General features: G+C 51.0%; 4 protein-coding genes across 4 annotated transcripts; 3 read left to right on the top strand and 1 right to left on the bottom strand.

Annotated features, from left to right (window-relative positions):
- Window positions 1-167: 167 nt before the first annotated feature.
- Window positions 168-4,980, top strand: N7458_007045 (pentafunctional protein ARO1; the record flags this gene model as incomplete). The annotated part of the gene is made up of 3 exons (XM_056910427.1): window positions 168-1,412; window positions 1,472-4,891; window positions 4,951-4,980. 3 exons carry the CDS (start codon window positions 168-170, stop codon window positions 4,978-4,980), a joined length of 4,695 nt encoding a protein of 1,564 aa, XP_056766131.1.
- Window positions 4,981-5,364: 384 nt separating this feature from the next.
- N7458_007044 (cytochrome P450) lies at window positions 5,365-7,144 on the bottom strand (the record flags this gene model as incomplete). The annotated part of the gene is made up of 5 exons (XM_056910426.1): window positions 5,365-5,496; window positions 5,554-6,421; window positions 6,475-6,599; window positions 6,662-6,849; window positions 6,913-7,144. 5 exons carry the CDS (start codon window positions 7,142-7,144, stop codon window positions 5,365-5,367), a joined length of 1,545 nt encoding a protein of 514 aa, XP_056766130.1.
- Window positions 7,145-11,030: 3,886 nt separating this feature from the next.
- On the top strand, window positions 11,031-12,447 carry N7458_007043 (putative integral membrane protein Pth11-like; the record flags this gene model as incomplete). The annotated part of the gene is made up of 6 exons (XM_056910425.1): window positions 11,031-11,172; window positions 11,231-11,250; window positions 11,305-11,341; window positions 11,397-11,464; window positions 11,514-11,884; window positions 11,961-12,447. 6 exons carry the CDS (start codon window positions 11,031-11,033, stop codon window positions 12,445-12,447), a joined length of 1,125 nt encoding a protein of 374 aa, XP_056766129.1.
- Window positions 12,448-19,130: 6,683 nt separating this feature from the next.
- Window positions 19,131-21,242, top strand: N7458_007042 (stress-regulated transcription factor RPN4; the record flags this gene model as incomplete). Its single annotated transcript, XM_056910424.1, has 1 exon — window positions 19,131-21,242. The coding sequence occupies one exon, from the start codon at window positions 19,131-19,133 to the stop codon at window positions 21,240-21,242; it is 2,112 nt and encodes a 703-aa protein (XP_056766128.1).
- Window positions 21,243-22,762: the final 1,520 nt, after the last annotated feature.

The raw sequence follows: 22,762 nt of genomic DNA, 5'->3' as shown, positions 1-22,762 counted from the left end.
ATTTCCATTGTGTGCGCACCTTGCATTACTAGCTCCGCTTGTGGGGGAAATAACACATCCTCCGAGAGGTCAATTCAAGAAATTCGAGAGACTAACAAACCACAGCATGAATTGAGTAGAGAACATATTTCTCAATTGCCAATTGTTCTCCATCCTCGCCTGCCATCATGACCGAGCCCACCAAGATCAGCATCTTGGGTCGGGAGAGCATCGTCGCTGATTTCGGCCTGTGGCGCAACTACGTCGCAAAGGACCTGCTCAGCGGCTTGCCCTCGACCACCTATGTCCTTATCACTGACACAAACCTCGGATCCATCTATACGCCGAGTTTCCAAAAGTCCTTCGAAGCCGCCGCTGCCTCAATTTCACCTGCCCCGCGCTTGCTCGTCTACCATGCCCCACCTGGAGAGAGTTCCAAGTCTCGACAGACCAAGGCCGATATTGAAGATTGGATGCTGAGCCAGAATCCGCCATGTGGCCGAGATACTGTAGTCATTGCATTGGGTGGTGGTGTGATTGGTGACCTGACTGGCTTCATTGCGGCAACTTACATGCGCGGTGTCCGTTATGTGCAGGTCCCCACCACTCTGCTCGCGATGGTGGATTCCTCAATCGGAGGAAAGACTGCCATCGACACCCCTCTAGGAAAAAACTTGATCGGTGCTATCTGGCAACCGTCAAGGATCTATATTGATCTCGAGTTCCTCGAGACACTTCCCGTACGAGAGTTCATTAACGGCATGGCTGAGGTCATTAAAACTGCTGCTATTTCAAGCGAAGAGGAGTTTACTGCGCTGGAAGACAATGCCGATATTATCCTCGATGCCGCACGCAGTGAGGCTAAGCCCGGCCAGGGCCGTTTCGATGGTATCCGGGATATCCTGAAGGCTCGGATTCTGGCCTCTGCTCGTCACAAGGCCTACGTTGTCTCCGCGGACGAGCGTGAGGGTGGTCTCCGCAACCTCCTTAACTGGGGACACTCCATCGGCCATGCCATCGAGGCCATCCTAACTCCTCAGATCCTCCACGGAGAGTGCGTTGCCATCGGTATGGTGAAGGAAGCTGAGCTCGCACGTCACCTCGGTATTCTGAAGGGCGTTGCTGTTGCTCGTATTGTCAAGTGCATTTCCGCCTACGGCCTGCCCACATCTATGAAGGACTCGCGAGTACGGAAGCTTACTGCTGACAAACATTGCTCTGTGGACCAGCTCCTGTTCAACATGGCCCTGGACAAGAAGAACGACGGCCCCAAGAAGAAGGTTGTCCTTCTGTCCGCCATTGGACGCACCTACGAGCCCAAAGCTAGTGTTGTCTCCAATGAAGACATTGGTGTCGTTCTGGCCCCCAGTATTGAGGTGCACCCTGGTGTGCCAAAGACTCTGAATGTCACATGCGCCCCCCTGGATCTAAGAGTATCTCTAACCGCGCTCTTGTCCTTGCCGCTCTTGGTTCAGGTACTTGCCGTATCAAGAATCTGCTGCATTCTGATGACACCGAGGTCATGCTGAATGCGTTGGAGAAGCTGGGAGCCGCCACTTTCTCTTGGGAGGAAGAGGGTGAGGTTCTTGTAGTGAACGGCATGGGTGGAAAGATCACCGCTAGTCCCTCATCGCTGTACCTGGGCAACGCTGGAACTGCCTCCCGATTCTTGACTACTGTGGCTACGCTTGCTAACCCAAGCACCGTGAACGAGAGCATCCTGACCGGTAACAACCGTATGAAGCAAAGGCCCATTGGTGACCTCGTCGATGCTCTGACCGTGAACGGCGCTGGCATTGAGTACATGGAGCGCAAGGGCAGTCTGCCTCTGAAGATTACTGCCTCTGGTGGCTTTGCTGGTGGCAACATCAACCTGGCTGCTAAGGTTTCCTCCCAGTATGTGTCCTCGCTGTTGATGTGCGCTCCCTACGCCAAGGAGCCCGTGACCCTGAGACTGGTCGGTGGCAAGCCCATCTCCCAGCCGTACATCGACATGACAACCGCCATGATGAGGTCTTTCGGCATCGACGTCAAGAAGTCCACCACCGAGGAACACACCTACCACATTCCTCAAGGCCACTACGTTAACCCCGCCGAGTACGTTGTTGAGAGCGATGCCTCCTCTGCTACTTACCCCCTGGCCATTGCTGCTATCACCGGCACCACCTGCACAGTCCCCAACATTGGCTCCAAGTCGCTGCAAGGTGATGCTCAATTCGCTGTTGACGTACTCCGCCCCATGGGCTGCACTGTTGAACAGTTGGACCACTCCACCACTGTCACAGGACCCTCCGATGGCATTCTTCGACCCCTGCCCAATGTGGACATGGAGCCAATGACCGATGCTTTCCTCACTGCCTCCGTCCTTGCTGCTGTTGCTCGGGGTGAGGGCTCGAACCACACTACCCGCATTTACGGCATTGCCAATCAGCGTGTCAAGGAGTGCAACCGTATCAAGGCCATGAAGGATGAGCTCGCCAAGTTCGGCGTCGTTTGCCGTGAGCATGATGACGGTCTCGAGATCGACGGTATTGATCGATCTACCCTTCGTCAGCCTGCAGGTGGTGTTTATTGCTACGATGACCATCGTGTTGCCTTCAGTTTCAGCGTTCTGTCACTAGTGGCTCCCAAGTCAACCCTCATTCTGGAGAAGGAGTGCGTTGGTAAGACCTGGCCCGGCTGGTGGGACACCAAGAAGCAGCTTTTCGGTGTCAATCTCGAAGGAAAGGAGCTGAAGGAGGAGGAACTGGCTGCCTCTGGTCGTGAGGAGCGAGTTAGTGCTTCCGTTTACATCATCGGCATGCGCGGTGCCGGTAAGACCACTTCCGGCAACTGGGTCGCCAAGAGCCTTGACCGGCCTTTCATCGACCTTGACACCGAGTTGGAGAAGGCTGAAGGCCTCACTATCCCGGACATAATCAAGCAGCGTGGCTGGGAGGGATTCCGCGATGCAGAGTTGGCACTGCTTCAGCGGACGATGAATGACCGACCCAACGGGTATGTCTTTGCCTGTGGTGGCGGTATTGTTGAAATTCCTGAGGCACGCAAGCTTCTCGCGGATTATCACAAGAACAAGGGCAATGTGCTTCTTATCAATCGCGATATTAAGCAGGTCATGGAATTCCTGCAGATCGACAAGACTCGCCCGGCCTACGTAGAAGATATGATGGGCGTGTGGTTGCGTCGTAAGCCTTGGTTCCAGGAGTGCAGCAACATTCAGTATTACAGCCAGCACTCGAGCTCCACGGAGCTTGCCCTGGCCTCGGAGGACTTTGAGCGTTTCATGCAGGTCGTGACCGGCCGGAAAGACAACCTCGCCGAGATCAAGAAGAAGAAGCACTCCTTCTTTGTCTCGCTCACCCTGCCTGATCTTCGCGAATGTGGTGACCTCTTGCGCCAAATTTGCGTAGGGTCTGATGCCGTGGAACTGCGAGTTGATTTGCTTAAGGATGCCGCTTCGGGAAGTGATATTCCCTCTGTGGACTTTGTTGCCGAGCAGATGTCTTTCCTCCGTCGTCGTGTTTCCCTTCCCATTATCTTCACCATCCGGACGAAGAGCCAGGGTGGTCGCTTCCCTGACGATGCCCACGATGCTGCCTTGGCGCTGTACCGTTTGGCATTCCGCTCAGGCTGCGAATTCGTCGATCTTGAGATCGCTTTCCCCGATGAGATGCTCCGTACTGTCATCGAGATGAAGGGCCACTCCAAGATCATCGCTTCGCACCACGACCCTGAAGGCAAGCTGTCCTGGGCCAACATGTCCTGGATCCCATCTTACAACCGTGCTCTGGAGTACGGTGACATCATCAAGCTTGTCGGCGTTGCGAAGAGCCTTGATGACAACACTGCTCTGCGGAAGTTCAAGAACTGGGCCGAGGAGGCACACGATGTCCCGCTGATCGCCATCAACATGGGCGACCAGGGCCAACTCAGCCGTATCCTGAACGGCTTCATGACCCCCGTCTCCCACCCCAGCCTCCCCTTCAAGGCCGCACCTGGTCAGCTGTCTGCGACCGAAATTCGCCGTGGTCTCGCCCTGATGGGCGAGATCAAGGCCAAGCAGTTTGCCATCTTCGGATCGCCCGTCTCTGGCTCCCGGTCTCCCGCCTTGCACAACACCCTTTTTGTAGAGGCGGGTCTTCCTCACGTGTATGGCCGTCTCGAGACCACCAACGTTGAGGATGTCAAGGACTTCATTCACGCTCCCGATTTCGGCGGTGCCTCCGTCACCATTCCTCTGAAGCTGGACATCATGCCGCTTCTAGACGAAGTCGCCAAGGAGGCCGAGATCATCGGTGCCGTCAACACCATCGTCCCCGTTCCTAACGGCGACAAGCCCCAGCGTCTCGTCGGCTACAACACCGACTGGCAGGGCATGGTCCAGGTCCTCCGCAACGCAGGAGTGTACGGATCCACTGGCACCGAAAGCGCTGTAGTGATCGGTGGTGGCGGTACAGCCCGCGCCGCGATTTATGCCCTCCACCAGATGGGCTTCTCCCCTATCTACGTGGTTGGCCGCACCGCCGGCAAGCTCGAGGGCATGGTCTCCACCTTCCCTACCAGCTACAACATTCGTGTCGTCGACAACCACGAGCAGTTGGAGACCGTCCCCCAGGTCGCCGTTGGCACCATCCCCGCTGACCGGCCCGTCGACCCTGCCATGCGCGAGACTCTCTGCCATATGTTCGAGCGCGCCCAGAAGGCTGACGGTGCTCTGATCGGCAAGTCCGGTTCGGAGAAATCGCCTCGCATTCTGCTCGAGATGGCATACAAGCCTGCAGTGACTGCGTTGATGCAACTAGCTTCCGATGCCGGTTGGAAGACTATCCCCGGTCTGGAGGTTCTTGTCGGCCAAGGCGTGAATCAGTTCATCCACTGGACTGGTATCATTCCTCTGTACCATGTTGCCAGAGTAAGTCCCGACGATGATTCTTAGTGGCCCGAATCAGTACTAACATTTCTCCTTCGTAGGATGCTGTCATGGGTACCAATTCTGCATGATCGGCTACGTTGTTTACTTTTGACGATTTCAAAATGGTCTTCTTGCCTATGGTGCATACAAAAAGCGATGATAATAGCACCTATTGTTGACTTTCACAAGCTTTACGGTGGAATGTGTGGATCATTTTGTTTTTATATACTCTCTTGATAAGCCACGTGAAATAATTTCGTTTTCATGTTCAATATTCTCTCTCGGGTTGATCGAATCGAGTTCAATATCTCATTGACGTGTCCATTTCATGCCACATAAGAAAACCCCTGCCTGCTCCACAGACTTTCAGCACCGAGGTCTCAACACTATCCATACGAGTCATTACAAGGCAGTCAAGATGTATGCCATAATCTCAACTCCAAGAACTACACAAATCTGCCTCTCCAGACCAATCACTCCCGCTGGACTTGGGGCCGCTTGGAGATGGTGAGCAACACATCCCTCCAATATCCGACACCTCCCTTGACCACAAACTTCGGCTCAGGCTTATCCTTCACAGTCTCGGGCTTGTAAGAGCGGAAGAACTAGAGACCACAGTTAACAAGACCAATCCTACTTTAAGCTAAATCCGACGCGCTTACCTGCAAAGGACCCTTGAACAGCTCCATCATCGCAATGTCCCGTCCCAAACACACACGCGACCCATACCCGAACGCAAAGTTATACTTGTTATACAGCTTCGCCCTCTCTGGATCCATCCACCGCTCCGGTTTAAACAACTCCGCATCCTCGCCATACAGTGCCGGGTCACGGTGCACCAAGTACGGGTTACAGGAGATCTCCGTTCCAGCAGGCGCCCACTTACCATACAAGTCCAGACCAGGCTCAGACACATATCGGGGGAAGATGTTCGGGGCAGACGGGCACAAGCGCATCGTCTCTTTGACACAGCCCACGAAGAAAGGCAGATGCTCAAGAACCTCGTCATACTGGGGTACATCGGAAAGAAGGCGCTTACGAGTAGCAGTATCGATTTCCTCCATCATGCGCTCGTACGCTTCGGGGTGCGACAAGAGGAATGTGATCATGGCCTGGAACGCGGTGCCGGTGGTATCTGCACCGGCTAGCAGGACGAGAAGAACCTCCGCACGAATGTACTCCAGGTCCAGGGGCTTGCCGTCCTCGGTGCGGGCCTCGAGGAAGGTCTGCAGGAGGTCGATGCGATCGATCTTCTTGCCGGACTTGATATCGTCCAGACGCTCTTGAATCAGGCGGTCGCGGAAGCGCATCAAAACACCGATTCCGGAGTCATCCTGCGGCGTGGCGACGAGGTATTTCATGAAGGTTGTCTTCATCCAGGAGGTGAAGGGGTGCATGCGTGCGAGGAAGCCGAAGGGGGGAAGACCATCGTGGAAACCTTGAATCAATCCGCCAATGTCTTCGCCCTTTTCGATGAAGCCGAAGGGGGTACCGAAGCCGATTTCGCTGATAATGTCGTAGGCCATGTACCTGAATAGAGGGTCAGTAATTTCGTACTCGGTGGAAAATATAGAACAACATACACTGCCCACCAGGCAAAGTCAAAAGGCTCCCCAGTCTTGGCAAAAGTATCCTCAAGCTTATTGCTCCATTCGCAAATACGAGCATCAATCAATGGCTCCATCTTCTTAATGTTGGTGAAGCTGTACTACACTCAAATATTAGCTTCGATCAATTCGAGCGGCAACTGGTCAGATCTGTTCCACATACAGGCCCCGCAATGTGTTTTCTGAAGAGCGCATGCGTCTTGTGGGATCTCATGTTGAACAGACTCTCCGTCTCGCCAAAGCTACCTGTGATATAATGTCCGGTCTTGTCGGCATTGCGGTGGTAGATTTCGGGGAGCTTCGAGTGGTCGCTGACCAGCAGCAAGGTAGGTGTAATGCGAACAACGGGGCCTAATTCCATACATCATCATTAGTCAATTGTATATTCAGCAGCTGATCAAATCTCAGACCTACCATATTTCTTGGATAGATCATAGACGGTCAAATACTCGGTTTCCTGGAGATTCTGCTGCGCGATCCAAAATCTGGTTACCGACGCCCAGAAAGGGCCAGGGAATGCCGATAACGGATGGAAGAAGCGATAGTGCACGATCTGGTAAACAAATTTCAGAATAATATAGGCGATGAGAGACAAAAGGATATTGGTGACTGTCACCAGTGACAGCGCATGCTCTGCAAGACCCATAGTGCTGAATTCGAATCAAATGCCAGCATCTGAGATGGGGAGATGTTTCACAGGAAGAGAGAAGAAAAGCTCCCCCTCCAGAATAAAGATCAACAAGATACCACGCAGCTACTACTGTGTTCTCCAAGCGTAGCCCCTCTTGTCCAATTGAACGGCCATTCATTGAATGATTGAATAGTAAGTTACAAGCTATCATTGGCAGCGGTACTGGACGACCGTCCATGTCCCACAAGTGGCAGTAGGCCAATGGCTTTGCGAAGGACAGATGTCCAAGCTAAGGATAAGTCTGGGCATCACACTAGAGTACTACTGTAGGTCTAAACGGCTGCCATTGCGATCGCCGCGTCGACCTGAAGTTTACCTGGATGAGCCTCCTCTCCTGTTTTTCCTCCCGCTACGGTGCATTAGTCTGAGCGAGATCTGGTCCTGCACTGAGGTGGAGATGTGATTCCATCGCGCCTGGTTGGCGAACGAGACCTTACTCAGTTTGAGCAAAGCGTTTCGACCTGACTCAGCTCAACATGAATAATGTAAGACATGGGTACTAATTGTCTCCGCCTGTTTGAAGAGGCAAGGATCACCGTCTGTCTTGGAAGAAAGACTGGAGAAGCCTGTGCTGTCACGAATCAAAGGGCCATGTGGACCAGCCAGTTGACAATGAATAATTTTCGAAGTTCGATTCTGTTCTCCCAAGTCCGTGGGCAAAAGAAAGCCATTCTTGTCCAGACCGCCGATCAGCAGCTTCATTATCCAAGAGTGAGGAGACATTCGACAATGATCAGCAGTAATCATCCTCGTGGCGTCCATAGGCAGGGCTCGTGCCTCGTGACACTACAGTGGTCGAAGACTTATGAAACTTGTGTACGCACGTAGCACTACGCTGGAACTAAGTACCCCGAAGTTCCCAACAATGCGCCTTTAACTTGCCTTATTCCGAATTTGGTATCAGGCTAGGGCTTGGGTGGACCTTTGACAGTCCCGCGGCGGGATCCACCCGGCAAGTTTTAGCAGTCCTCGCTCGCGCGGGTGATTTCGTGTCGAGGCTTGGAACATGGAGATGAATGTGCAGGCTTCAAGGTAAATATGACAAGTTCACACGTAGGGGAAGTTATTCAGGATGAATATCTCGTAGAGCGTCAATGAGTGATCGCGAAAGGATTCTTCTGCCCTCAATCGCGTTTTCTGGTACTCGGTCAATAAAATCAATTTGCCCGCATGTACGGGGTCTAGAACGTGGAGTAGTAACGTATGGAGTCGATTGTTTAGAACTTAACAGCAATGCAGTATGAGAGTTAGTAGTTCTGTACCCTGTAGAGAGGACTATGTACTACGTTCGCCCGTCCAAAAGTTATAGTTAGTTATTGGCCAGGGCTTGTTGGTATCATAGCCTGATCGATGATTAGCCCCATGATTGCTGGGCTTTCACTTGGCGAATGCAGATCAGAACGGGGACGGACAGTCGAGGAGTTCCTCGCCGTGCTTCCGAGGGGCCCAACAAGATATGCTAGGGCGTCAGTGCGAGCGAATATGGTTTCTGGAGCCTGGGCCCTCGGAGCATTTCCGTCGAGGAGGATGAAGGCATATCCGAGCCATTGGGATTTCCGAAGGTGAATCATTATTTTTTTTGAACCGACTGTACGTCAGTATCCCAGCTATTGCTGGTCCACGCAGGTTCGTCAAGGAAATAATGAAAGCTGTCACTGTCGCTTGGCGCTTCACATGCAGCCGAGTCGACACGGATCGTCAAGCTCGCCATCAAACAGTGTGCTGCGAAGACAAAGCCCTCATTCAGTGAAGCTGATCAATGATCCCAGCCAGCTCGAAGGATTCGTGTCTACATAGCTCTCATCTCGCTTAGCGCTGACGCGCCGGGAACGGGACCTATTGGATGACGCACCCCCTTCTCCAGCTTACTCCCCCACCAGAGGACGGCTCGGAAGGGGACGACGGGCCCGCCTGCAGATCTCAAGGTAGTTAGTTACGGAGGGTTACTCAAGTGGGAGAAAGGGGGCATTAGCGGAAGGCAAATTGTCTGCTGGCTGTTCGCGCTGCTCCGGGACATCGCGAACGGCAGCGATCGGAGCGCCACAAGATGAAACGCCGGTGCACGCAGATCCATCGACCCCTCACGACGTCCTGTTCTGGTTGCCGTGGAAGAAGATGGACAGGAGAAACAAAAAGGAAAGAAAGACGGAGTGAGGGGAGAAGAAAAGTGAGGAGCAAGATAACAGAAGACAAGGTTTGGGGGCCATATAAATCGTAAACTAGCGGTAGTAAACTCGCCCGGCGAGCTGTCAGTTGAAGTTTAGTTTTTGAGTTATGAATTCGCAAAATCTTAATCGATTATTACTCATTCACATCAATCCGATTGGCCATGCTTCCGAGCCAATAACCTTGTCACTGGAATAGTTAGGTTCTCCTCGAGATTTATTAGCTTGTTCCAAAAATGTACTTCGTAGAATCGAATACCATTGTTTCTCGGAGTAGCTTGGCTGTGATACTTTCTTCTAAATAATTAGGATCACCATCAGCATCCAGAATCCAGACGACAATTCCGGCTTAAATAATACATAACTCTATCCACATTATCAAGCGCAGATCCGTGGCTGTCCCCATCGATAGAATCAGCCGAGGGTACTCTCCACCTACGCATTGGTGATTTCTGCGCCTTCATCTCAGCTATTATTATCAACAACGATCCGACACATGGTTGAAAATGGATTTGAGTTAGTAATTAGCAGTCGGACCAGGCAAAGACTATTGTACTATGACCCGGGAGTTGTTCGGCTCTGAAACAGACTAGCAAAGGACGATCGTGTCCAGAGTACGGAGTACTCCGGACAAAGTATATGTACGCCTTTATCGGCAAAGATACGAGAAGGCGTTGAGCTATCCCTGCTACATCCCCACTTCTTTTTCGTGCTAATACTGGGGCCAACACTGGCCCCAATGGTTCTTTCTCACTATTCCCTAAGTAGTAGAGTCGAAGGCTACAACCGCGCTTCTCAATCTTTGCAAACTAAAAGTCCATACTAATTGCCCTAAAATTATAAGCAATGTCTGGTAGGTTCAGCCTCAAGAGGAGATGGAAGATCTGGGAAGTCGACAGTGGACCATGAAGTTTAAGACAGGGGAAAACCGCGATCTTCTGTGCTCGTTGGCTCTCGCAATGAACAAAGACGGCTTCCCCCTTCTCTTTGCTGCACGTCTGAAACGGCAAGTTAGAGCCCGTAGATCCTCTTCTAAAACCTGATGCCTCGATACTTGGCCCGTTTCTGCATATGTACCGAGTAGCTATGCAGAAAAGGATACTCTCGATGGCAGAATGACGGGCGGACATTAGCGTTACCTCACTGATCGGCACTCCTGATGTTATACATGTTTCAACGTGTCGCCTGGCTCCGACAACCTGCCGTTGACAGTTTGCCTACTTCTGGTAGTCCCGTGCCTAATCCCCACCGACGCTGCTATTGGGACATACGTGGTGGATCTAGAACCTGCGAGGAACATGCACCATGCCCACACTAGCAACATTGGCTTGTTCCTCGACTAGGGCTGAAAGGGGGATCTGGAGTCAGGCCTGTGGTTTTTAGTTTTGCTTTTCCCATTTTCAAGTTTTCATCTCAGGTCGAGAACAATAAGTCGTAAACTGGCGTAGTTGGTGCTTTGTTTTTCTTCGGTCCTGTCCCAGTCTTTGGATTCTATACTTCTGAATTTTACTCTCTTTTTCTCACTGTCCCAGTGTTGGCCCTCGAGGAAGAAGAGGAAGAAGAGGGTATTTCGCAAGCATATTTTGATGCTGTGTACTCATTGAGTGTTATTTCGATTGGACTTTCTCTTCGCCGACTTCTCAACACATTCAGTCGTTCATCATCTTTCCATCACAATGGGTATTACAGGTGACAATGGATCTCAGGGTCCGACGGTCGTAGGTATCTGTTTGGCCTTTGCAGTCTTGACTTTTATTGTCTTGTCCCTGAGGCTCTTTGCACGCATCTATGTTCTGGGAAAGATGGGAGTCGATGACTGTGAGTTTGCTGGTAATCATTTTATTAAACGGAATATACTGATTAACTGTCTCGCTAGACCTCATCATCGGAGCTTGTGTACGAAAGCATCACTCTGATCAATCTGAATAAGATAACTGACAGGAATAATAGTGCTTAGCATGGGCTTTTATTGCTGCCACCATCGTCGGTATGTAATGGCTTCCATATCCGTTTATAGAACAGCAGGCACTGATCCCCAATAGCCGTCGAAAATGGACTCGGACAACATTACAAGTATACTGATAAGAGCAAGCTTGTTGACTACTCATTCGTATGAGAAACATGCATTCCATAATATGTCCATACCTAACATACTCTAGGCCGTATGGTTGAGCTCTATGTTTTACCTCGCATGTCTCGGCTTCGTCAAAACATCTGTGCTCTGGTTCTATACTCGTTTAGGAGACCGCTTTCTCACCCGAATCTCATACGTGATGATGATAGTCATCGTGTGTCAGGCTACCTCTTTTGTTCTTGTTGCGGCCTTCCAATGCCACCCGATCAGCAAGGCATGGACCGGCACTGGATCTGGAAAATGTGTTGAAATCAACATCTTCTACCTCGCCAACGCCGGTCTGAACATCTTGACCGATCTCCTCACCTATACCCTCCCTATCAGGGTCATCTTCAAACTACAGATGCCCCAAAAGCAAAAGATCGCCCTCATTTTCATTCTCTGTCTGGGTCTTTTGTAAGCGACTGCCTCCCAGCATTCCATGCCCCTGGCTCAAACACAGGTTATAAACTAACAATATACTTCCTGCCAGCGCCTGTGTATCCTCCATCATCCGAATCACCTACATTCCTACCATGCTCACCTCAGCCGACTACACCTACGCCATCAGCGGCGCAATGTACTGGTCCGTCATCGAGACCAACATCGGCATCTTCGCCGCCTCAATTCCTTCCTTCAAAGCCATCGCCTCACGCTTCCTACCCCGCTTCATCGGCGAATACAGCAGCGGTCGCAAGTACGGCCCCTGGGACGGCACTCCCGACGCACGCCGCTATGGCTCCGGGTTCACAAAGGTGACCGATCCGAACAATATCACTATGGGCACGATGAACGGCAGGGACGATATGACGATGGGTACACAAATTGGAGCTACCATGGCAGATAACTCGAGTGAGGAGCGGATTATCGTTCCCGATGGAAAGATTTTTACGCAAACGGAGATTGAGACGACCGTTGAGTCGAATCATGACTATCGTTCGTCGATGGAGCAGGCTGATCGACCAAATGGAAGGTTTTAGTGGCATGTTTAGCGGTGGTGTGGTCATTGTATTTTATAATCTCCTTCTATTCTTTCTTCACTTACACTTCTCGGTCCAGGGAATTTTCTTTTGTCAGGTTCCTTAGAACGAATATATGGACTCAATTACGGATTTTAAAGGTCATGCGACTTGATTCTGCTATTTGCAATCTTCCCTTTCCCTAAGAAAATCTTCTTTGAACCAACTATTAACCTTGATAATTCTCTCATTGGAGTAAATCAGAACTGGGATTCGCTTTCAGATGGTCTTGATCGCCGTCGGTCAGCGTATTAGCACCTGTCACACGATATCTTCATGGATATCCGATGAAAACCTCTCAGATGTCCTACGGCTTTCACATAGCTCGAGTCATCTTATACCACTACTCCATTTGTCTCGTTCTCCAGCATATATATCTTCTGTCTTCTTGATGTCCCGGAGAATGAGTGCTATCCAACCCAGTCCGTATACCTACCATCCTACTGATTTTCAGGATTCAGGTCCCCCAAAGCCAGCCACACTTGGCCGGTGAATCTACACACAAGGAACTACCTGCCCATGTCTAACTTAAACTAGGCTTTATGACGAGATAAAGAGTTTAGCGAGTGAAGGAGAAGTAAATCAACATTTCCAATACCCGACTCGCACCGAGTCTTACTACTCTGCTCTAGCACGTATAAGAGAACTACCTTAACGTAAGTCTCATTCTCTAAGTACGTCTCTCAATTTTCTATCAATAAGCCATCACATTTGCTATTAGCAAGCTTCTTGCTCCATAACTTCATTTCCTTAACAACTTTACCCCTTCGTTAACTGCTCAGGCTGTGATACACACCTTGAGAACTTTAATTGTGGGTCTCTTTTAGTTGCCGGTGCATTAGCTATCGCGTCACTACAAATTGTCATTCTAGAAACCTTACCACTACTCACTGCTCTCTTGCTCACTATTAGCATGGCTTTGTTAGCAGCAAGTGATGCCGTCGTGGCGATGAGAATAGAATACTGAATCTCTATCAAACAGTCAGACTGGTCACCTTGCCATTTCCTGGCCGGAGGTATGAGCCTCACTCATGAGAATGTCCTCTATCTGGCCTTCCAAAGGCAAACGGAGCAGCAACTCCCGAAATGGAAGGAAGTTGTATCTGGTTTTCCAACAATCATCCGATCCTATTTTCTAATACTTCCATCAAACCACCTTCTAGAAAGATACACCTCTACACGTCACACCACTCACTCTGAACTTGATGTACTCTCTTCAAGGTTACTTGTTACTTCTGACATGCATGAAATACCGCATAGATCAACCTCGCCTCAAATCACCTCGTGCGTAACAAACTGTGTAACCAAACCTTTTACACCATGAAAGCCTGGCGAACAAGTCCCCTCCAAGTCCGCAGGCCACGCGCACGACTCGTCAAATGTTTCAGCCAAAATATGACAGTACTCAGTCGAGTCCAAGAACAGTACCCAGAGAGGCCCCTCCACCCCAACACAGTGTGCCCCGAAGAAGATCCTACCAACGTCAACCAAAACAGCCCTCCAGCTACAGTCCTATCAGATACCCGCGATGACCTTCCCACCGGTCAGTCAATCAGGCTGACAGCCGTGATTGGACTACGCTAGATTTGCATAAGATCCAATCTTGTCTCAGATCTTGATGGGACACGCAATGACCGGGCGGGCAGTCCGTCAAATGGAACGTGCTGAGTAGTCCCCGGGAAACGGGCATTGAGCGAGGCAGCCGTCTTGACAAGCGTGAAAGTGGACCTTTCACTTTTCAACGGTATGCAAAGGCCACGTGCGTAGTATGAACCTACATGGGGCTGTGCTGTCGAGACAAGTTCCATACGGAGTATTCAGATCTGGTAGTGTATTGAATTTTGTATTGACCCTTTCGTGCTGTATAGTTGAGCAAGAGTATACGAATCACCAAGTATAGGCAACCAGCATTCTGTAGCCGCCCTTGCATGGTCTCAACAGGCCATCATTCCAAGACTGTTCCAGAAGCTAGTCGAAATTTTCATTCTGACTTAAGTAAAAATAATCAAATACCATTTGGTTGGGGTCGCTAAGCAAGCCCGTCGCACGCAGAATCAGCATACAAGAGAGACCTGGTACGGTACATCCAACCATCGGAATCATCCGGGAACGCGCAGAAGCCCATAAATTCCACGAATCACCCATCTCCTCAGACAAACAAAGCAGTAATACCGAGTCGCATCAAGTCGCATTGACAATCTAATCTGACCAACAAGACCCTATGAGATGCAACCTAAAACCATGCAGCAGGGAAAAATTTTTCATGCAGCTATACTTAGATAGGATTGCCAACTCAATGGGCAGCGGAGAATCCCGGTGCCGGAATGTCGGCACGCACTAGAAGGCTTCCAGAAGGCCCTAGCGTGGCTTGGGGGAACATGCACCAGCCCAAAAGGGGGTGGTCACATACCCAGTTACGATACGACGCACTAGCCTCGATATGTCACGGTGTATCCGGGTAATACGGTACCATACACGTTGTGGCTGAGCATCCCTACCGATTCCAAAGGTGTGCTCGCCAATCATTTGCAGTGAAAAAATTTTTATCCTGCATTAGCGCGATAAGGCTGTTTCTAAATATTTCTCTGCAGAGTGTTCCCTCTCGTACCCTCCCTTTTGGACCGGCAACTCGGGCGCCTGTTTAAGGTGCTGACAGCTTAGTGAGCCCGGATTTACAATGCCGTGTGCCAGTGAAAATTTTTTCTTCTTGGGCTTTGAAGGTTGTCCTAATACGGAAGGTTGGCGCATCCCACCGACGTAGGAGGGGTCTGCGAAGTGGCCCGGTACAGTTACGTGCTATGCTTTTGCTGGTGGTGTGTGTAGAGTATGTGATGGATATGGTGTAGGGCCAATCCATGACCAGTGCATTGCGCATTTTGTTTGGGGTTGTGTTGGGGCTGGTGGGCCGACCATAACTCGGGCTTTGCCACTTCCCCAGACGACAGGCCACGTTCTGATCTCGGATCTCTCAGCAAGTTATTAGAACCGTCTTTAACAAGGATGGAGTGGGATCTCGGCCGCAGGGCCGCCAAGATCAAAAGGGACGGACCAGACCACGATCTTCGCGATAGAAGTTGGTACGGGGATCTAAGCGAAGACAAGGATTTTCTTAGATGTAATACGGATTTAGGCATTAATTTTTAATGTTCTATAATAATCCCTGCTGGGCCGACTCGGGCCAGATCTGGTCGGCACTGTACGAAACGATTCACGGCACCCCGGACCCGACCAGATCGCCCCGATCGTGGCCCCGTCAGCGCTAAAAGCCGACCGTGGACTTAGGTAGGGACTTAGCCCGGAAGAACGTCGGATTTTTGGAGTGTCTTAAACTCGTCTTAGACTCGGCCTCGGACCTCTCGGTCGACAGGAACAAGGGCCATTCTTCTTGTGCGAGGTGCATGCATCCTCGCTTACAAAACACTTTCTCATCGTTTATCTCGTATCACATGGCCATTTCGAGTATGTAGAGCGCCCCGCTAAAGAGAATGGGGTTACCGTGGCTATATTGTCTCAATCCGAGATCTGAAATATATCCGACATGCATCCAGCTGCCAGATGCCAGCTGCCAGATGCCAACTATATCCACTCCAGTAGGAATTAGGCGACCGGCCATGTGAATTCCCCCGATCGGAGGACATTTCCCCGGTCGCATTTCAGCAAAGATCTTGTAAATCCTTTTCCAGGCACGAGCATACCTTCGCACAAGCCACTCGGGCCCTGATTACTGTAAATTGTTCCGCTGCAATACAACTGGGCACCAGGGCTCAGGGCGGATCAGGGCACGACAGATCTTCATCGGGCGCTAAGATCCTACTGTAACCCGCGCTGGGCATACTGTAGCTGTACGCTTGAACTCTCTCCGCGCTACGAGTGCTCAGCCAGCAGACAAGGTCGGCGCTAGCAGGACAAGCAGCCCATCGATCGGCAGGTCGCCGAATGTGGGCAGGGATTAGAGAAGAAAAACTTTGATTTTTGATTTTTGATTTTATCCTGCTGGCTTTGATGCCTTTGTTATGGACTCCCATCCCAACAAACAATACCACGCTAGCTTTAGTCTGTACTAGGATGTCTGAGTCAACGTTCCAGATCATAGCAAGGAAAACTAATCATGTGGTGTCTTTATGATTGTTTCTTACTCATTCCAAGCTGGGAGTCATGTAGGAGTCAGCGCAGGCAATATGGGCAATATGGAGTAACTAACCAACTAAATCGTACTAGCATACGATAGTCATAGATCCCGTGTCTACGGACAATACTGTACAGAGGATCGACCAACACTATAACCACTATCAGGCCACGGGCCATGTGACCCAATCCTGGGGGTATCACGTTGCTCGCAGCAAAGGAAAAGCAAACGACCAGGCGAAGCAAGGTCGCATACACAGCTCATACCGCACTATTTTGCCCACTCCAGACTTCCAAGAAACCCACCAACCCAGATCCGAAGAGACCAAGGGCCGTGATTAGGCTCCTACAATACCAACGGAGGTGTCCGCATCCAGTGACTCAGTGACTCGACTAAAGGCCTAGCTTCTTGATCAACTCGCTAGTTTCGTAGACCACAGTAGACATGAACCAGTCAACCCACTGGTCAGCTGATACTCATGCCACGGCCGAGTCAGCTGATCCCCGCATTCAACGAGGCTTGGCATGCCCATTTGGCCTCGGATGGGACTCTCCCCAACGCCGGTTGGATGAATGGTAGAAGGTGGACGAGACAAAGGGAACAAGATACATGGATTAAACAAGTAAGTATTCGCCGGCCGAGTTCATGCGCACCTGCCCGAATCGGCGTACCCCAGAGAAAGAACCGGGACTCGGGGAATACCTGCATACGAGAACGAGAACCAGAAAAATGCAGGGAGCTCGATCCAAGGGGAGTGCCACATGGTGGCGCAGCAGCTGAGGTGTGGCTAGTGTCGGGGGAGACAGCTGTTCGCTGCAGCGATCCTCCGGAGATAGCGAGGGTTCAACCAACGGAGTACGGAGCGCAAAAAATAGTAAGATTGGAAATCCTTAATAATACTAATTGATTTCAAGAAATACTGTAGTGCTGATAAATGTACTGGTCTTGTCATTGCATAAAGTATATTCTCGTACAGACATGTACACGGTAGAAACGATCTTTCATGGTCCGAGAAACTAGCGAGAAGAGGCAGTTAGAAAATTTCTGCCTGAGTCACGCGCGGCCCAACGAAACAACGCAGCAGTTCGCAGTGACAGACCCTAAAGTGTGGCTCAGCCCTACTCGGCTTGGGGATAAATCCTAAAATTGGAGCCCCGATTCGGCCGCTAAAGAATTTTGGGTCCGGGTCCTGCAGGAAAGCATGTCTCCCAGACCATTCTTTTCTTTGCTCGGGGTCCACTCTGGGACCTTATCTTGGCCTATCTAGAATGGTAATCGGAGTCATGATCTGTCGAGGCCGAGCTTGCTAAGTGATGTTGGTAAGAAGAATCACCAATCTTTCTCGGGCTGTTTCGCCCGAGAGTCCCGACCCAAAGTGTACACGGGATGGATACCTAGCACATTCTCTCTCCAGGGAAGTAGTACACAGAGGGATGTACACCGTGGTATGACTGATGATAGTATGACTCCTTCTGGGTCATTATTCGTCGGCCGATCTGAATTCTGATTCCCAACTTCGCGGATCTACTCCAATGACATTTCCTACAGTAGCAGTAAGAGTCTCTCTTCTCCATGTCCAGTGGGTAATATGGCTGTCTCCAGTGCAAGCCACCTCTCCACCGTGACAGACCAGTTCTGCGAGGGAAAGGGAACAAGAGGACAACCCCAGCACGGTCCCCCCGGACGATCAGTGGAGCCGAGAAACCTGACCTTCACGGCCGTCACGTATCGTACGAGAAGTGACCGCTAAGGCCAAATCGGGACTAGCCCGTTAAGGATTTTACTCGTGACAGTACACCAGCTCGTCGGGGTTGTCCGGTAGTCCAATGAGCAGTCCGCATGAACGGGTACGAAAACAAAAATAAAAATAAAATAAAATTCGTAAATTCAAGAATTATTAAGAACAATGGGAAAAAAAAATCAAAAATTCCCCCCAAAAAATAGCATTTTTGGTTCGAATAATGTAAGTGGCCCCTGCTTAGCGCGAAACGTCATGGGCTTCACGCCCATCTCAACTGCCTCTTTAAGACTGCCTCTGCCCGCCGTGTAAATCCGCTTTCTCCCTTTCCCTTCAATTAACTATTTCCACATTATTCATCATTATCCGATCCTCTTGATTACTTCAATCTTTTATATTCCAAATCATTATCCCCCATCCTCCGGTAAGACTCATCCTCCGATCGAGTCATCTCCCAGAACCAGACCCGGATTTCCTGACTGTACCGTCCAGCACCCAATCCCGATAATAAGGTTCATTCCATACCAACACTTGTCACTTCGATCACGAGCCTGCCCTCGACGTTTCCAGACTCTTCGCTTGCGAACCATCCATTTTCATTTTTTTACTTCCCACCGATCACTTCCGCCCACTTCCCAATAGGCCTTATCGAGACATCGCCCAGGGAACTCTCGGATCTTGACCCGTCGGAATTCCACAGTATAAAAGGAGCTCGCCATCCCCCGGTGGCAAATCCCCCCTTCTCGACTGACGTCCTCTCCCAACATACGTGATACCATAATGCTTATGTACCCACGTAAGGGTCTCATCACCGATCCATTCAATCCCGAGGACTGCTTCATACAAGACGATCAACACTCCGAGTCATTCGACAACCCTTTCCAATATCAACAGCAACAGCAGCAGCACTACCAACAACAGTCGTCGTGCTTGCAACCACCTTTCCACTACCAACCAACCCAGCAATTTAATCCTCTCGCCCAACTCAACCAGTTCGCCTCTCCGCCCTCTTCCGCGCCTTCTTCACCGACCTTATCCTCCCCAACCTTCTCAATTCCGTACCCTCCGACAACGGCGGCGGCCGATAGCCAGTCTTTCGGGGCTCCTTCGATGACCCCGGCGTCGTCCTATAACCCGTCGTTTGACATCCAGGGCTCTGCTTCACCATCATCGCAGTATCTTCCGCAATATTCGCAATATTATACATCAATGTTGGCGCAACAACAACCGATTGCCAGCAACCAGGGCTGGGATAGCAACTTGCAGCTGCTGAGTCCTTCCCGCATTCCATTCCCCCAAAAGACGTCACCCAGCTCAGCGTCTTCCCGGTCTGCACCTTCCGGTCCTTCGATCTCCGCCAACCACGGCCATCAGCGATCCGACAGCTCATCCAAGCCGCTGCCCACCCCGGTGCAAACTCCCATCCAGAACTCTTTCCTCACGGCTTCCTTCCAAAACTACGAACCCTCTACTTGGGATGGCAGCAATGTCGATGCGGAGTCCGCTATGAGGAAGGCGATTATGGATCAGCAACAAAGGCACCAGAAGTCTCCCGTGCACCAGCAGCACCAGCAACAGCAGCAGCAGCAGGGCGACTACTCACTGGCTCCTTCGGTCTCAACTATCAGCCATAACTCCCCTGTGACCCCACAGACCAGTCTGGATGAGCTAGATGATTCCAAGACGATGACCAATGGTGAGATTCGATTTTCTGACATTGACTACTGGATGAACGAGTACTCACGCTTCGACCCGGCTCCAGACTACGTTGGTAATAAGGGTGGGATGATCGGCATTCCCAAGTTGAACCGTACGATTTCCGATATCTACCAAGACGAGCTCTTCAACCCCACCATCATGGCTGCCCCTCAGCAGACGGTGAAGCCGATGAACTCGAACCTTTTGAACCCACGCAATGTCATTGCCGACCGATTGCAAGCTGCCAGCCAGGGCCACATGTCTGCGCGGTCTGGGTCTCCGGCGATGGGCATCAAGCGCGAGCGCTCACCCTTCCGCCAGACCTCCCCCTTTGCCGGTGATCTGCAGATGGCCACCAGCGTGCCCATGCCTCAGAATCTTATGAGCATGGCTCCCTCGACCGGAAACCCGACCGATCTGAAGACCATGTCCCCCAAGGATGCGGTATTGGATTTGGATGAAGGCGCGGATGCCGCCATGCCCCCGCTCTTCCCACCACAGCAGGCCGATTTCAACTTGGGCGATGCCCTTGGTCTACGCCGTGAGAGCTCGGGATCCATGCGCCCGGCCATGTCCACGATGGAGGCTTTCCCCAGCCAGTACTCCAGTGTTCAGCAGCCCCAGTTCTACCAGCAGGGCCATCCCCAGTCGAATCTCTTGCAGCAAACTCCGGACTTCCCTGCCTCGCTTTCGCGATTGGAATCCACGGGTAGCGAGCTGCAGTCGGGTACCATGACTCCCCAGGCCAAGCTGCCAGTCAACGAAAGCATTATTCGGCCCACCAACACTTCGTCTGACGGAGGCACCTACACTTGTACCTACCATGGTTGCAGTCTCCGATTCGAGTCCCCCGCCAAGCTCCAGCGACACAAACGCGAGGCGCATCGCCAAACGACCCCTGGTGGTCACCTGATCACTCGGGATACCTCGCTACGCAACTCGCAGGCTGGTCCCCACAAGTGTGAGCGCATCAACCCATCTACTGGCAAGCCGTGCAATTCGATCTTCTCACGGCCGTACGATCTTACTCGGCATGAAGATACGATCCACAATGCACGCAAGCAAAAGGTGCGATGCCATCTCTGCACGGAGGAAAAGACCTTCAGTCGCAACGATGCATTGACCCGACACATGCGTGTGGTGCACCCCGAAGTAGACTGGCCTGGTAAGCAACGACGCCGGGGAAGGGATTGAAGCTTTCCGCGACCAGCATCACCATGACGAATGGGAGCAATCATCCAAACCCTTTCTCCTTTCTGACATGGGATGCCATGACGTCAAGCCCCACCCCCGATTGAGTAAGCGCCCCACATCTTTTCCAGATCGTCGGTATCTGCTTCCGTTTCGGGACTCGCTCCCTACCGGGGAGGTGGGGGATGGGATTGCGGCCTTGTGGCCTGAACTCCATTCCCGCCAAACACATTTCTTCTCTTGTGTTTTTCCACCCCGGACAACCACTGACGTCATTCCCATCTCCCTCCTTCGGCTGACGTCGATCGTACGTCGATCGTACGTCGTCGATCGAATACCGCTACACAGAGATGACGCATCTATTCTACCACTCGATGCTCATTTCTCTACCCTCCTTCCAATACTCCCATACTCCTGACGTGTGCAGATGCCCTTGGCGCCATTCGATCCACTTCTGATCCATGCTCCATCACGGCATTTTTGGGCTTTTGTCTTGCGTTGGACCACACCAAAACACCCAAAAAGCATATTGTATTTGTGTGTATGGGGGCTGTCTTGTATGTTTCTCTCGCTTGCAGCCTTTCATGTCTGTTACGAACCCCATTGCTTGTATAATTATCATTCCTATTATTTGTGTTTATTTTGTCGTGCGTTTGCGTGGCTTGTTTACCCCTCCCTTTGGTTCTTTTGACCATTGTACGATTTGACGATCTTCTCTGCATTGGCTGGTGCTTTTCTGTCTTCGGTGGTGTTTGTATATGGGTGGGTTGGATTGATTATTCATGGCTATCATTATCACTGTCACTTTGTCATTGCCATTGTCTTTATTTTTTTTTTCTTTTTTTTGGCCGTACAGTCTTCGGTTTGACTGTCTCTGAGAAAATGTATATTATGGACTCGATGATGGATATGATGTATACTTACGATAGAACTGTGCAATACGATGCAAAAACGAAGTCATTAATTTGTTTACTTCTTTTCTTTCCACTGTAAAAGTCAACGTAGATAACTGATTGCTTTACCTATGTAACATAGGACACTTGCACGCATTTACTGTGATCTTTACATATCTCATAGCTACAGTTACAACAAGAACTACTCGCTGTACAACCCCAACGCTGAAACACCCCTTCCTCCACACCCAATGAAACACACCCCACTAACTACAGTACCATCCACAACCACTCCAACCCTAGTATAGTCTCCTCCCCTCCATGATCCACCCCATCTCACCTGCACCTGCACCCGCACCTACACCGATCACCCCCGCCTCTGACGCACCCACAGAGCCAGTAGAACAAGTACCCATTCATTCAAAGACAGTCCCTGCGCCCATCCCTAATACCACACCCACCAATCCCGTCCTCGCCTACAAGCCCCCTAGCCAAGCTCCCCGTAGTGTCTACTAAAATAGGCAGGCATCATGCATGGCGCTATAAGACCCACCGGGCTTGTCAGGGATATGTATCCAAGGCCCATGTGATTGGGACGATCTGGGGATTTCTGCGTTACCTTGAGAGGGA

Source organism: Penicillium daleae (genome assembly GCF_028827525.1).
Source record: "Penicillium daleae strain IBT 16125 chromosome Unknown utg000006l_segment0_segment0, whole genome shotgun sequence".
NCBI classification, from domain to species: Eukaryota; Fungi; Ascomycota; class Eurotiomycetes; order Eurotiales; family Aspergillaceae; genus Penicillium; species Penicillium daleae.
This window is presented reverse-complemented; position numbering and strand designations above follow the sequence as displayed.